This window comes from Mustela nivalis, assembly GCF_964662115.1.
Source record: "Mustela nivalis genome assembly, chromosome: 6".
Taxonomy (NCBI): Eukaryota; Metazoa; Chordata; class Mammalia; order Carnivora; family Mustelidae; genus Mustela; species Mustela nivalis.
In genome coordinates, this window is record NC_139025.1 from 114,296,705 (window position 1) to 114,313,992 (window position 17,288).

Below are 17,288 nucleotides of genomic sequence, written 5' to 3' on the forward strand. Positions count from 1 at the left end.
CAGTGAATAAGTAGATGATAAAACAGTGAAACAGCTTTATTGCTGTTACAGAGAAAGTTTCAGTCGTCTGGACAGAAGATCAGACCAGTCATAACATTCCCTTAAGCCAAAACCTAATCCAGAATATGGCCCTAACTCTCTCCAATTTTATGAAGGCTGCGAGAGGTGAGGAAACTGCAGAAGAAAAGTTTGACACTAGCAGAGGTTGTTCATGAAGTTTAAGGAAAGAAGCCAACTCCCTAACATAAAGGAGCAAAATGAAGCAGAAAAGGCTGATGTAGAAGGAGGATCATGTGCTTCCAGACTGACCACAGGTAAGTAAAAGTGCAGTTAAGTAAAATGGTGGAGAAGGGCGACTACTATACTTTTCCCCTTTGGCTAGATACTATCTTTCCAAGCTACTCCTCCTTTGTCAAGAATGAGCAAAAATGTATTTTCTTTTGTAAAACTTTCCTTCATTTTCCCTTTCCATAATTCAACAGACTTTGTACTATTTTATTCTAATGACTTTTTAAAATGCCTACCTTCACTGGTAAATTATGAGCTTCTCTAGGGAGTAAGTCATCTTCGTAATTACAGAGATTATTGTAAAATACACAATAAAGATACATAATACAACAGATAAGAACATGGCATAATATTCTGGAATGTCTTTTGAATTAGAAGTAGTTATATTTGTAAAATCTTAGTCTTAATTTTTTTTTTTTAAAGAAAGGAGGGAAAGTTAAAAAGCTCCTATGTCTGAAAAGAGATATTTGTATCTTTTATAAGTAAACATTTTCATGTCTCTACCATTTTAGGAAACCACCACTGATAACAAGTGACAGAATTCAAGATATTTCTGCCACTGCAAATTTTTGTAAAGACATAAATGATAAACCCTTGGGCATCTGATAAATATTCCTTAAATATATCCACAGAAATATTTTAAAATATACTTCACACTGCTAAAAATTACTTCACCCTAACATAAGAAATGGATTATAACTTACTAAATCAGTTTCTTTTTTCCTTCTTTTCTTTCTTTCTGTTTTTGGTACCTGATGGGAGAGAAATACAGAAACTGTGATATAGCAAAGACAAACATACTTTCTTACTTCTTTGTGAATGCTTAGATTTTTGCTCAACAGGTAATAGTATAAACAGTTTTTTATTGTTCAGAAGAAAATGTGCAGTGCTGGCAAGCAAATGTAAGAAAATTTTTGAATTCAGTGAAACATAGTACCCATAAAAGTGATAGAATAAAAGGATACTTTAGGGATTCTTACCTTTTTAAAACATCATTTCTGTTCAGAAGCCATTCCATATTAATTTAAATGATTATTTTATTTTAGTCATTAACTGAATGATTATTAACTTTTAAGCCTGGACTTTCCATATTTTAGCTCTAAAATACTCTCCATCCCAGAGCTAAATATACAAAGGTATCACATGGGACACAGAAGGCTCTTTTATACATGACATTTCCTAATAACCACAGTATAGGACAATCCAAACTTAACCTTTAAGATTATAAACAAAGGCAATATATGCCTACTAAAAAAATCTTCTGTATAACCTAGACCTAGAACACAAGAACTTTCAAGGATTAATTTATATCTGGCTATTTCAAAAGTGAGTTGAAATGGCTTATAAATTAAAACACATATAAATTAAAATAACTGAAAATAAAACAGGACCTAATCAATAAAAATAGTATTCCTGATACCTAATAATTAGATAACTAATTATTTCAACTGGAGTACTGAAAGAAAACATATAACACAGAACTTTATCTTCTGTAATATGGATTTCATAAGTTATTTAATAGGGCTGAAGCAAGAATTAACTAAAATATCCAACACCTAGTATAATTTCTGGTACTCACTAAGTAAATGTTGTTATTACTGTTATACAGATTTCAAAAAACACACATTTTCCTAAAACCTAATTCAAGAAGAAATATAATTTGTGTTTCCTTACAAAAAGGCCATCAAAAGATATAATGAATTACATCTTTTTTTTTTTTTAAAGATTTTATTCATTTATTTGACAGGTAGAGATCAAAAGTAGGCAGAGAGGCAGGCAGAGAGAGGGGGAAACAGGCTCCCAGCTGAGCAGAGAGCCCAATGCAGGGCTCGATCCCAGGACCCTGGGATCATGACCCGAGCCAAAGGCAGAGGCTTTAACGCAGAGCCACCCCTAGGTGCCCAATGAATTACATCTTTAACCACAGTTTTTCAAAAGAAAATTCATGTAGTGACCTCTATCAAAGTGGAGGGTATAATGCTGAGGACACAATGTTATATTTTAACTCAGCAAAGAATATATTAATTGCAGAAGGTTTAGATAATATGGTCTGATAAACTTTTAAGAAAGACTCTTAAAATGAATTCTTAACTGAATCCTTTTAAAAATCAAACATATCATATTTACCTTTGTGGGTATACAATCCAAAGTTTTGAATTCATTCATATATTCATCCAAAAACACTTTAAAAGTGTTGACCCAAACTCTGACTGGAGATTCACTCCAATCACGCTGCTCAAGCCTCATGGTCTTTTCCAGAATCTGTTCAAATAGTGCGTAGAGGTCTTTATATCGTATGCTTTTCCCATCATCTACCTAATAAGCAATAAGAGAAGACATGTAAGGTATAAAGAATTTCTCTAAACACAGAAGATTGATTCAACTTGTATTGGGTAGTGTTAAGAACAAAGACTAGGACCCTTTCTAATGGGCGAGCCCATGAGGTCACACTGTATCTGTAAATGGTCACATTTTATCTGTAAATGCCCTCTCTACTGTGGAATGAATGTCTGCAGAATAAAAACTATTAAATTCTAGCAAAATACCTAACAGTTTAAACAATGTAACAATTTCAGAAAATCCTGGGAACTTCTCCACAAGCCTGGCTTTTAAACTATATTTAGCTATAAAGATTATTTGCATCCCACTTAATTACTTATCACCTCAGAAATGAAACTTGCTTAGATAGTTCCACTCTAAAATCGAAAAAATAAATATTTGAATCCTTGCCTAATAATACATTAGGTAACCATTATTTTATTTTTCCAAAGAAGAATGACATGTTCTGATTAACACTGTACTACTCGTAAAAGACTACATGGGATTACTTGAACTTATTTAAATAAGGTCTGGAATTTTTGTGAGAGAAATAAGGGGGGGGGGGGTGTTTAACATGACCCAAAGTGTTATATATGTTTAGAATTGGTTTCTCCTTCACTTCCTCAAATAAGTTGAACATTTTTGATCTAGTGTTAGAAAACCACTATTGAGCTCTATTTCATAATTTTGGCACTTCTTATGTTACTTAAGTGTATTGTAGTACCCAACAACCTGAAGTCCCTAATCTAGGAAATACAGGTATGAAGCAGAGAAAGACATGAACATAATAAGCAGTTGCACAGTATTAGAAAAATACGGCCAACGTTATCTCTATGCAAAATTAGTCATTTGCCATAGTCTCATCACTACTCTTATTAGGGTCTTGAAATTCCTTTTCTTTTTTTCCCAGTTTGATTATTCTTTTGTTTGTTTGTTTTTAATTTATTTTTTTTTTATTTTCAGCATAACAGTATTCATTATTTTTTTACCACACCCAGTGCTCCTAGGGTCTTGAAATTCCTATTCTCTCAGACTGCATGGTTTATGTTTAAAAAAAAAAAATTCTTGGACGCCTGGGTGGCTCAGTGGGTTGGGCCGCTGCCTTCGGCTCGGGTCATGATCTCAGGGTCCTGGGATCGAGTCCCGCATCGGGCTCTCTGCTCAGCAGGGAGCCTGCTTCCTCCTCTCTCTCTCTGCCTGCCTCTCTGCCTACTTGTAATCTCTCTCTGTCAAATAAATAAATAAAATCTTAAAAAAAAAAAAAAAAAAAATTCTTATACTGAGAAAGAAAAAGTAGAGGATACACAAGAAAGTTCTCCTGATTTCTCTTTTCACAATGAATTATAGACTGAACAAAGAAAAATGAATACAAATTATTTTATAAAATATGAAAATTCATAGATTCTAGAGAGCAAAGCATTAATTATTATCTACTTTAGCAAGAAAATAAACTTTCTAAAACATGACCAAGGTCATATAAAATTGTAAGGTAAATCTGAAAGTCAAATAAACTGATATATAAATCAGTGAACATAAACTGCTCTAATTCCACTGGGGAAAAATGTACAATTCCACACATATGAAAATTAGAAGCTAAAGTCAGAGCTAAAAGGATTATGAGAAGTCAAAATAGTAGAAAGCCATAGAATCACTTTTATAATATGTGAATTTATCACCTTATAAGAAGATTCAACATCGTTAAGAGAGGGAAAAAAAACAACTCAAGGAAACTGGAGGAAGGTATTAATCTGAGACCAGTCAGTATTCTTTTCCCTCCTATTCCTAAAACAAAAAGAAGGAATTTAAGAAATCTCTCATTGAACACAGCCTCCATACTATCTTCTACAGCATAGCCAAATTTTTCATATGTTAATTAGTGAATATCTTCTAACGCATTCCAACTTACCGCCAAGGCAGACGAATAAAAGCTGAAGATATTCTGCCGAAATTCTTTCAAGGCTTTTTTAAATACAACATCCACTAATGTGTCTTTCTTGCTGTCTTCATTATCTAGATCATTCATCTGGGGGCCACAAAAAGAGTTTTGGTACATAATCAATTAAAAAGAGGTGAATACAACAGTGACACTGATTGGTTCTTCAACAATGATGGTCCTGATGGTCCTGAAAGTGCAAGCCCCTGTTATTACAGGACTTAGGTAAAAGCACGACTAGAGAGTCAACATTTTATTACTACCAGATGATTTCTAAGGTCCTTCTAACACTGGATTATTCTATCATTCTGTTACCAGAGCAAAAACTCCAAGTATGCAATGACAAGCCTCACCTTACCACATGGAATATAATGTGACAATTATGGTAACATGCAAGTCAACAGTAAAGTATAAAACCTTAAATCCTGCCCTCCCAGTCTGAGTAATGCATATCCTATTAGTTACACCTTTTCCATGAAGAATAGACCATCTAACTTACTGAAGCATATGTAAACTTGATCTATAGGGGCCATATTCTGATAAAAAAAAGTATTCCATAGTCAAAGCCACTTATGGGCCTAACTCAGCATGCAGAGTGTACCTTTTTCAGAAGAAATTCATCCATACTTTTTAAATCACTGACACTTGCTATGATCTGGACAGAGTCATTTTGCCAGTGCATAGACTCCAAAGCCACACTGCTGATCTTCACACTTCGCTTCCGCTTTGCCTTTGGAGAAGGTTCTTTGTTCTCTTTAAACTCCTTCCGGCAACTACCAGGCAATTCTGGGCTCAAAGGAGGTGTCGGATGATACTGAACTAATTCTATAATTCAAGATAAAGTATCCAAAGAAAAATTTTTAGTGAAAATATTGAATTCTCCACATTCTTCTTTTTAAGTTTAACTTCCTTTAGTAAGTCACTGAAGGAAAAAATGTAACCAAAAAGCAAAATAAAACTAATGTTTGTGGTCAGGCAGTTAAACAATAAATACACACTGCACAGTTGTACAGAAAATGCATTCTTAAATTACCATTTTTCAATGGAAAATGCTATTATGTCCTCCACGGGGCTAAGGTCTGATACTGAAAACCTGGGTGGAGGTATCTTAAAGAACTGAAGCCTGCATCCCAAATACCTCAGTCCCAAAGGAAGAAAAGGAAGAATATACGTAACCACCCTAGCACATTAAATGCTGACCATTAAGCCAGTCATAGCTTTACTATATTTATTTGAATGAATATTCAACTATATATGAATCCAGCAAGCCAGTGAAATTTGATAATTATTATTTCATTACTAGGGTCTAAAGCCATAAATACTTCAGTGATATTATCTATAGTTATCGTGGCAACCTGTCTAGGGAGGTAGGAAAGTCAACTAGCTCACTTCTGGGTCTCTTTGGTATTTAGGATTTTCTTATACATCTCCCAAATAATTGTCCAAATTTCTCAAAGAATTCCTGGAATGCATTACATCTTAGTCTGTAATACTGGAAAGCACAACAAATCATCTCTGTTTACAACAGGGAAATGGATACATGTAAGCCCATCAAAATCTAGAACTATACTGGGCTTGCCAAAGCCCTACCTGGGGCTTGATAAATATGTTGGCCTCTTCTCATTTCACATAGCTATTTGTTTCCCCATACATATTCACCTGTCTAATGCTATGTCCTCATTCCTTCTAAAAGCTAATTCTGATAATGAAGAAGAAAAGTAGCCTCCTACATGCTAAATGCTACCTCAGGCAGAAAGAAGACAAGCCCAATCTCAGATATCGCACCAGAATAAAAATTATAAAGATACAAAATATACATATATGCAAGTTAGTATCAATTGATTTTAATTCCATTATATAACAAAGGCATAGAAGTATCTAATAATTTAATTTAGCAAAGTAAATATCATTATTATAATAAAAGAAATAATGGTTACTAAAGAAATTATAACACTGTTTCAGTATTAAAAACAAGGGATAACTTAATAAATTACTACCCAAAGATGAATAAGAAGCTACAATCTCTCTCTCTCTCTCTATATATATATATCCTCATGAAGCAACACACAATGAAGTCTACTAATAATACATGCTTCAACTTAAGAGCTTTATGCTTCCTTCTTAAAAATAACCATGGAGAATAGAACTGTGAAAAATGAAAAATTTAGAATGATTACTATAAACCAGATTAGATATAGGAAATTGATCCTCTTAGTAATGCAATGGTAAGGATTTCCCAAATTTCCAAACTGAACTTGTAGTATTCACGTAATTTACTATTGATTTTTAACCCTATCAGTTTGCCAACTCATAGATGCAAAGCCACAAAAGACACAAAAACAGGGATCTAACTATAGGTCTACCATTTTTTTCTCTGACACATGGGTGCCTCTGCTTTGGCTCATTCATTCCTATGTGAAATTTGTTAATCTTATTCTCCTTTCCCCTTTGTGTTATCCTAGGTATGAGAAGTTTTGTTTATTTATGAGAAGTTTTGTTTATTTATTGTAACTGGACCTGTTCTATCTTTCCTTTAGAGATAACTTTCTTCCTAGATCTACTTTTTATTTTATTCACCTACCCACTGGTATTTCACCCACTCATTACCACACACCCACCTCTGATATTTATCCACCCCATTTACTGTTGAAGATAGCTGACATCTTTGCATAATGATTAAAAACTCTCATACATGCTTGTGCAAAGGGTTGAGGAAAATGGCATAATCACCTAATGCTGGAATTACTGGAATCCTTAGAGCATTAGTAATTCTAGCATTGAGAAAGGCCAGTTTTCTCAATAGATGAACTAACTACTGGGTTATGATTGATAAGTGCGTTATGATTGATGCCCCCAAAATTAAAATGACAGCTACAATTATAAAGTCAGTATAGTATAGCAAATACTTGATACATAGTAGGTACTTAAAATATAGCACAGTGGTTAAGAATGTGGCCTCTGGAGCTAGGTTACCTAACTTCACATCTCAGCTTTGCCAACTACTGTGTGTAAGGAGATAACTTCTCTGTGCTTCAGCTTTCTCATCTATAAACTGGGAATAATAATCATACCAACCCCCCAAAATTGTGATGAAAAATTAATACATACAACATGCTTAGTACAGAGTATTGCACATGCTAAGCACTTAGCTGCTATTATCTTAATTTCTAATAAAAATACATATTTGTTAAGTGAATGAATGACAGCTAAATTTTTACACATTAGAAAACTGAGACTAAATGAAGATTCACTATCATTCTTAAAGTTGTTGCTTCACCATTTTGCACCACACTTCCTTGGAACTTCTACACAATGTAATTTTATAATTATGTTTTATTTAAGGAGAGATTTTACAACTCTGGTTCATTACACTATCTGGCCAACAGGATTGCCACTGCAAACACTAGAGGAATAAGAAAGAGTGAACAAATTATAAAGACAATCTCCATTCTTTGTCCATTTTTACCATCTGGAAACTGATGAGATAGAATCGTATCTGAGCCAGCAAGGAATCCCAAAACCTCTGACTGGGTGGCAGCTTTCACTCGGGTAGTCTTCTTTTCCCCTTGTTTCCCTTTGGCCCAGAATCTCATCTTAGCTCTCTGAGGTCTATTTTTAAAAATAAAGGTAAAAATGGAAATTAGTATGTTGCAGTGACAATATTTGCACATCACTTTGAGCTATATAAAGACCTTCATATGTGTTACTTCATTTAACCTTCACACTTAAGTTTAATCATATTTGATCTTCAAATTCACATTTAAATTTCAATCTGGGATGCCTGGGTGGCTCAGCTGGTTGGACAACTTCCTTCGGCTCGGGTCATGATCCGGGAATCCCGGGATCGAGTCCCGCATCGGGTTCCCAGCTCCACGGGGAGTCTGCTTCTCCCTCTGACCTTCTCCTCGCTCATGCTCTCTCACGGTCTCTCTCTCAAATAAATAAATCTTAAAAAAAAAGATTTCAATCTGGAAGGGAGACGGTTTTCTCATCTTGAATACAAGAAATAGTAAGTCCCAGAGATGGTAAATAATTCCCCAAAATAAAATGGCTAAAAACCAGTGAAACTAGAATTCCAACTCATTGATCCTCTGATTCCTAAACTGCCATCTTTTCACTCTTATCTTCTTTCCAGCTTGAACTTTGCATATAAACAACTTAACAACAAAGAAAATACTTTTTAAAACATCACCGATAGCCTATCACTGTAATACGTATTTGTTTACCTTTTTGGGAAGGAGTAATTTCCTTCCATTCCTTATTCTTAAGTATGCCCATTCTTATATCACTGTAATCACGATGAAGATATAATTTTAAATCTTCCCACTTACCATTATTACGGTTTTAATGTGACTATTTTATATTTAGAGGTTACCAATATTATTTATTAACAAAGGCCACCATTTATTTGAGTTGTTATTTTGCTCCAGACACAAGTGCTTACATTGGCTACCTTAATTTATTTATAAAAACAAGTTTACTTTCAAACTACTATAACCATTATATACCTGGAAGCTTAAACATTAGGTAACTTTCCCAAAATTACAGTGAGTGACAAAGCTGAAAATGCCTAACTACTTTGCTATACGGCCTCACTTTTAGTGTTTATATACTCTCCCCCAATAAATAAACCAAAAAACCACCTTAAGATAATAATGACAGCTCAAGTACCTGACCATATATCATGTATCCTAACCCTATACTAGGAGCTTATTTATCCATTTGTTTTTTTCTTTGTATATGCACTCAGTCAATCAAAAAAACATGAGCATCTACCAGGAGCCAGGTACTATCCCTTTATGATATACCTTATTTTCATGCCTACTATGATAAATAGCTTTTATTATCCTTATTTTTAACCATGAGCAAACTGAGGCTTGGAAGGCTGATAAAGCTGGAAGTTAAAATCAGGTCTATCTGGTTTTGAAACCCACATCCTTTTTTTCATCATTCTTTTTAAAAAGCCTATTACTACACTTATACATCTCAAGAGTGTAAAGAAAAGTTATTCTAGGGGCACCTGGGTGGCTCAGTGGGTTAAGCCGCTGCCTTCGGCTTGGGTCATGATCTCAGGGTCCTGGGATCGAGTCCCGCATCGGGCTCTCTGCTCAGCAGGGAGTCTGCTTCCCTCTCTCTCTCTCTCTGCCTGCCTCTCCATCTACTTGTGATTTCTGTCAAATAAATAAATAAAATCTTAAAAAAAAAAAAGTTATTCTACAAAGGTTACTACAAATGACAGCATCGTTCTGCCATTCTCATTCCTTTTCTTTTATTTTTTTTAAGATTTTGTTTATTTATTTGACAGAGAGAGACACAGCAAGAGAGGGAGAGAACACAAGCAGGGGAGAGTGGGAGAGGAAGAAGCAGGCTTCCTGCTGAGCAGGGAGCCTAACGTGAGGCTCAATCCCAGGACCCTGGGATCACAACCTGAGCCAAAGGCAGATGCTTCACCACTGAGCCACCCCGATGCCTGTCATTCCTTTTCTGCTCCCTGGAGGCAAGCCTGTTGAATTGATTTAACTGACTTTTTAATATTTACCATACTTACATTGCTGTCATACTTGCAAACACAAGTAATGATTAAGCATATTCCAAGACTACTGTTCTCCACCCTCCAAAAAAACGGGTGTACCCCCAAAAGAATCAAATGGTAATTTGAGTTATCTCAATATATAGTATTTTCTTACAGTTACAGTCACTTTTATTATGCAAATAATATTCACAACTGAGGCATGCAGTTCCCTGCATCATCTGTTGTTTTCTAGAGTCAGTAAGTGTTTTGCTTTACATTTGCTCATTTATCTACGTACAATTCACCTTGAAATGTTTCCCTAGTTGTGTGCATCTCCTTTCAACATGTTCTAACAAAATAGGTACTCCATTTCTTTAAGAAATCTCTCCCAGAGCTTTCCAACCTGCTCCATTAGCATGGTTTCCCTCAGTGCTGGCTGTACAACTTTCCATCATCATGGGAATTCCTTTTGTCTCTATTGTTTTATAATAAAATGTCTTTTAGTATGGGTCTGTCTCCATCCATTATAGTGGGCAATCACTGGGCCCTTTGAATCTGGAAACTCATGTCCTTCAGTTCTTTAAAACTTATTTGAATTACCTTATTAATGATCTGTCCTTCTTGTTTTCTTTGTTCTTTCTGGATCTCCCATTAGTGGCTCACTGGGTCTCCTGAAGTGCTACTCTTATCTTTTTGTATTTAAATTCCAGTTAAAATACAGTGTAATATTAGTTTCAGGTGAACAATATGGTGATTCAACAGCACCTGTTGCTCATCATAAGTGCACTCCTTCATCCCCACCACCTATTTCAACGATCCCCTACCTACCTCCCCTCTGCAACCCAACAGTTTTCTATAATTAAGAGTCTGTTTCTTAGTTTGTCTCTCTTCCTCTCTTTCTCCCCTTTGCTCATTTGTTCTCTTTCTTAAATTCAATATATGAGTCACATTTGTCTTTCTTGGACTCATTTTGCTTATTAGCACAGTATCTTCTAGCTCCATCCATGTCATTGCAAATGGCAGGATTTCATTCTTTTTTGATGGCTGAGTAATATTCCACTGTAAACACAAACACATACATACATACCACATCTTCTTTATCCATTTGTCAGTCTATGGACACTTAGGCTGTTTCCATAATTTGGCTATTATAGATAATGCTACTGTAAACATCAGGGTGTATGTGTCCCTTCAAATCAATATTTTAGTAACCTTTGGGTAAATATCCAGTAGTGCAAATGCTGGGTTGTAGGGTAGTTCTATTTTTAACTTTTTTGATACTGTTTTCCAGAGTAGTTCCACCAGTCTCCATTTTCACTAACAGTGTTAAGAGGGTTCCCCCTTCTCTACATTCTCAGCAATACTTGTTGCTTCCTATGTTGTTGATTTTAGCCTTTCTGACAGGTGTTAAGATATCTCACTGTAGCTTAATTTATATTTCCCTGTGATGAGTGATGCTGAGTATCTTTTCATGTATCTGTTGGCCATCTGTATATCTTCTTTGGAAAAATGTCTATTCATGTCTCCTGCCCATTTTTCAACTGGATTATTCATTTTTTGAGTGTTGAGTTTTATAAGTTCTTTATATATTTTAGATACTAACTCTTCATCAGATATGTAATTTGCAAGTACCTTATCTCAGAGAGAACTAACAAATTCAGTGAAGTCAAAAGATATGAGATGCACAGAAATCTGTTGCATTTCTATATACCAGTAATGAAGCAGCAGAAAGAGAAATTAAGGAATCAATCCCATTTCCAGTTGCACTAAAACAATAAGCTACCTAGGAATAAACTTAATCAAAGAGGTAAAAAAAACTATATTCTATTCTGAAACTATAAAAAGAACTTATGAAAAAAAAAAACTGAAGATGACACAAAGACATTCCATGCTCATGGATGGGAAGATCAAATATTATTAAATGTCTATACTACCTAAATCAATTTTCATATCTTTTCTTGTCTCTTCCATCTCTTTATCTTTTTGCTCAACCTTCTAAGGTATGTCCTCAACTTTCTTTTCAACTATTCTAGTTGTTTCTTCATGCTATCATACTTTTAATTAAGACTTTTTATAATGAATGTTTTTCTTTCATGCAGTTATATTTATTTATGCAGAGGGTCTGTTGATTAGTTTCACTTGTCTGTCTGGAAGTTTTCTTTCCCCTGCATAGTTCATTTCTTCCAAGTTGTAATATATCCATTAGTTTTAGTTTCTTTTGTAAGGTGTTTCTTCATATGTGGTAAAAACAGGGTTAAAAAACAAAACAAAACACTGTTTGGAAATTCAAGTATGCATTGGTGGAGCTTCCAAACTCGTTTTCCCTGTATGATTTTCTGGCTAGTCCATTTTGTAGGGAGAACCCTTGATACAAATATCTCTAGGTCTTCCCTTGGAGTTTGTACAAAAGTCCCAAAGACTTTTTGAACCAACTGCCTAGGGAAACATGAAATGTGGAAACTGAGTGGAAGAAAAAATTAGGGAAATCTTAACATTCAGTATGTAAACATTAAATAAATCTCCTTAATTCAAATATGTACCCAAATCCTCGAATGTATCAGAGAACCTCCAAGAACAGAGATCTTCTATTTTATCCTTTTCAGAGACTAAATCTCTAGGTTTCTGCTAGGATTGGGGAAGATCAGTCAGCCAGATGTTTCTTACTCAGGTTTACCCAGTTGGTTTAGGATTCAGCTTTCTTCTACCTATTAAGACATTTAAAATTTGTCTATTTACTTTTTGGAGTCCACAGTTTTATTACAGTTGTCTCCAGTTATCTGTTTGTTGTTGTTTATCCTACATAAGTTTTGTCATTTTAGCAATTCTGGAGGAAGAAGTAGAAATTAAATTCATATATTTAGTCTGCTATCTCCAGACATTTATCTTTTGTGCTACGGTGTATCTTTCTCCCACAAGTTGATCTCTAGCATAATCTGTCTGGATTTGCATGATCATGGATTATGCCTCTACAGATATTGAGGAAATGGCCTTTAATAGGACCAGAAAGATTTCAGCGTCATCTTCGAGTGTTCAGTGAGGGTTCAACTGCCTTATACAACACAGATATAACAGACACAGATATTTACCTGACAAATAATAAGTCCATATACTCTCTTAAAGGGAACAATTATTTCCTGAACGTCTTTTTTCCAGTTCCATTTGTACAACATTTAACTCAGAACAGAAAACAAATCCAAAGCTGGGAAATATTTTCACTCTCATCTGATTCAATCTCCATTCTTTTACAACAAAAAAACCACAGGTGATACAATGATTTAAAGACTTTACCCAAATCACACTGCTAAATACATAGAAAGATAAAGCTCATCATGTAAATCTGAATTATCATGTGCCTGTCATATAGTAGGCACTTAATATTTGTTGAAAAATGAATTTAAAATGATACCTTATATCCGAATCTGAAGCTTTCTGCCTCACTGCCAATTTTGTAATCTCTCCTTGAGACATAGTCTTATGAAGCTTTGCTTCTTCATCAACTGAAGAAAATCGCTGTGATGTCTGTAATAATTACATATATGAAAGTCTTTAAAGCCAAGTAACCATATAATACTGTAAATAAACTCAAGTTACAGAACTGAGAATTACATCTATTAAAAATACATAAAACTACGTTCATATTGTTTAGCCACAATAAAATAAAAGAACCTACTAAAAATTTTATTAACTTCCTAGAATAATCTGATATAAAGAGAACTTGGGTCAATGAAATGCTGAACAGGACCTCCCAGAGTTCATGTTTTCTGACAACTTAACAATATCAAGTGGAAAGGTAAGAAAAAAGTCAAAGCCAACTAAACATACAGACAAAAGATTCAGAATCTGATAAATCTAGAGGATGAAGTACAGTCTTTCATGCGTCCTTTTATGTGTCCCTACAGGTAGTAATTACTTTTATGATATAATTTGCTACTATAGATTTTTATTATACCTAGTCAAGGATTTAAGAAAGGAAAAAAAACCACGAAGGATCAAACATTATCACCACTAATGGTCTAAACTATAAACAACTTACATGGCTTTATCAAACTGGGAACTGAATTTCAATGGGCAATTCTTGTTCCATTTATTTACAATGTGCCCCTTTAAGGAAAATCCCATTCAGAAGAGAAAATTTCTTGTTACCTATTCAAATCCTTTCCTAATATTTCATTTTTCTATAATTATAGTATCTTTTCTTTGGCCTTTTAGTCTGCTGCAACAGTGACCAGTTTTATCCTCATGCCTGAAACAACCAAAACCAAAAACAAAACAGAAACCCAGACAAAATAGTAATAACAAAAAGTTATCATGATGATGGACAATTATTCTCAGGAGATGGGAAACAAAAGAAGTGAGTCCTTCATCTGCCCCAGCTTAGTACCTTGAGACAGTTTCCAAACTGTGACACAGAGAGAGGGTTCCAGGAGAACCCTGGCAGACTCTCTGAGTTGAACACATCAAGTTGAAAGTCCAGAGACTAGAGACTGAGAGAGAGAGAGAGAGAACTGAAGAGGAAAAAGATACACAAATAAAAAACTGTGGAGAACTTCAGAGGGTATTTAGCTGAGTACTAATCAACACTTCTATGTCAGACAACTACCCAACACCAGGCAAAGGACCACCTGAAAGGTTTAAAGGTAATAGTGCCCAGCACTTACCAAAAGCCAGTAACTGTGCTTGTGCCCAAGTCAGAACATATGACTTTATGATTCCCAGGGTACTGGGTGAAGTATATAGCAGGATCTTGCCTCAGTAGTCAAGAGTAAGTGATAGTCAAAAATAAGCCCTAGGTGAAAATTCTCTGTTTGGACCTAACAAATCTTAAGTTTAATTCAATAAAAACTGTATATAAAGTGTAAAAAATGATTTTATTTACATATAAATATTAAAATGATTACTGCAGACTGATTAACAGATCTCTTCCCATTGTTTCTTTCTTTCTCCCCACCCTGCCCTCCTACCCTTCTTCTTCTTCTTCTTCGGTGGTGAGAGCACCTGAAATCTCTCTTAGAAAATTTCCAGCATTCAATACAATGAGACTAACAAATCCTTAGGAACAAACTCTTTCCATAATCAAGCTCTGAAATATTACTGGAACGTAACAGTCTCAAGAATATTAATCAGATACAAACGTATCCATAGTACCCAACAAGACAAAATCTACAATGCCAGGCATCCAATGATAAATAAGGAGGCATGCAAAGAAATAACAATATATTACTGACAAGGAGGAGAAAAAGTCAATCCATCTATAGTGACTCAAAACTGACATAAATATTGAGCACTAGGAGATCAGAGAACTAACTAAAGGGAAAGAACTTAAAATTGCATGTGATTCAAGGTGACATATTTTTAAAGGCACTGCTTCTGAGGAAAATTAAGGTAAAAAGGAACGAAGGGGTGCCTTTTAGAGATTGAGTAGTGAAGAAAAGAAGCAGAAGAGGAATATTTAGAATCTAACAAGGCAAAACAGAAGCAAAAAATGGAGGACACAACATTGCCTCCAACACACACACACACACACACACACACACACACACACACACACAACTAACAGACTCCAAACAGGATGCCTGCAAAAAACCTTTTCATTTTTACACTGATACAAGAGGAAGCTCTTGAAATTAAGTCACTTATAAACTATCCCAAATGCACAACATGAATAAAGACAAAATCTACACAAGCTACAATAAGAAAACAAAGAAAATTAGAACCAAAACAACTTAGATGATAACCCATCTTCCACCAAACATACAGAAACCAAGCATGAAGCAGGAAACTAAAGTAAAAATGAATTAAATAACCTCATGAAACACCATAATGAATCAAAAATTAAAAAACTAAAAATAGAAATGAGCCCCCCCACCTCAATAAAAACCAGGAAGCAATGAAGGGAGTTGAGTGAACTCACGAAAGAAATAAAAAGATAGTGAAGAATAACTTAGAACATGCCCAAGGGGGGCACCTGGGTGGCTCAGTGGGTTAAGCCTCTCTGCCTTCGGCTCAGGTCATGATCTCAGGGTCCTGGGATCGAGTCCCACATCGGGCTCTCTGCTCTGCAGGGAGCCTGCTTCCTCCTCTCTCTCTCTCTCTGCTTGCCTCTCTGCCCACTTGTGATCTCTCCCTGTCAAATAAATAAAATCTTTAAAAAAAAAAAAAAAAAAAAAAAAGAACATGCCCAAGGAAGAAAAAATGCAAATGCAGATTTAAAAGGCAGAAAGATAATAAACAAATAAAGATAATAAAGAATAGAAAGTATAAATGAGTAAAAAATAATCAGAAAGAACATGGTTGAGATGGAAGACAGAAAAAGAAGAAAAAAACTTCTTTATTGGATTCCCTAAACTAGAAAAACAAAATAATGGGACACAGTATTTAAAACTGCAATCTATGAAAGTGTTTCAAACATAAGGCAAAACCAGAATTTACATATATGAGGATATACAAAAGAATATGTAAAATTATACGTGCTGACAAATTATAAATAAAAGCCTAAAAAAAGAAGGGAGAAGGGAAGTAGAGACAAGAATAATTCATCAATAGTTGTGTCAAAACAGGTGAGAATTTAAAAATATTATTATAACTGACTAACTTGAGAATAATTGGTTAAATTAAAATACAGTAAATTAAGGCATTTTAAAAAGTCATATACAAATCAACAGAAAAAGAAACCCCCATATCAAAAGAAAGTTTAAAAAGTGAAACAAAAAAAAAGTAACATAAAAACAGCAAATTTAACATAATACAAAATAATAACGTAAGATTATTAAGAAAGATAATTGAGTCTGCATCTATCAGTTATATCAATAAATAGGAATAGGTTTAACTCATCTATAATGCAAAAATTTTTTAAATTTGGCTCACAAAGTAGGAACCAACTATACGGCATACAAACACACATCTAAAACAAAAGGATCCAGAAAGGCTAAAAGAAAAAGGATGAGCAAAAGTATTCCAGGCAAATGGAAATAATTAAGAAAGCACAGGCTGTGATATTATGATTTAAGTAGAATTTAAGCAAAAGCACTTAATGTAACAAAGTCACAATTCAGAAAGAAGAGGAAACTTTAAAATATTCTCTATACAAGACCGATCAAATGGTACAAAAAATAGTAAGGATACAGAAGACAACATAATCAGTAAGGAAGAGATTATGGTTATATACTGAAATTTTACATTCTGAATACAGAATATACTTACGTTAAAAACGCACATGGTACTTTCTCAAAAACTGAC

At 34.5% G+C, this 17,288-nt stretch overlaps 1 protein-coding gene across 35 annotated transcripts in view; it reads right to left on the reverse strand.

Moving 5' to 3' along the window:
- MYO9A (myosin IXA) overlaps positions 1–17,288 on the reverse strand; it is a 275,439-nt gene that overhangs the window by 82,361 nt on the left and 175,790 nt on the right. For all 35 annotated transcript variants that reach the window (XM_082735684.1, XM_082735666.1, XM_082735688.1 and 32 more), the window contains 6 exons: positions 13,459–13,571; positions 8,007–8,149; positions 5,142–5,365; positions 4,514–4,630; positions 2,416–2,604; positions 993–1,040 (listed from right to left, as the gene is read on the reverse strand). In XM_082735684.1, the coding sequence (XP_082591810.1) occupies positions 993–1,040; positions 2,416–2,604; positions 4,514–4,630; positions 5,142–5,365; positions 8,007–8,149; positions 13,459–13,571 (834 nt within the window). The remainder of the gene's footprint in view (positions 1–992; positions 1,041–2,415; positions 2,605–4,513; positions 4,631–5,141; positions 5,366–8,006; positions 8,150–13,458; positions 13,572–17,288) is intronic.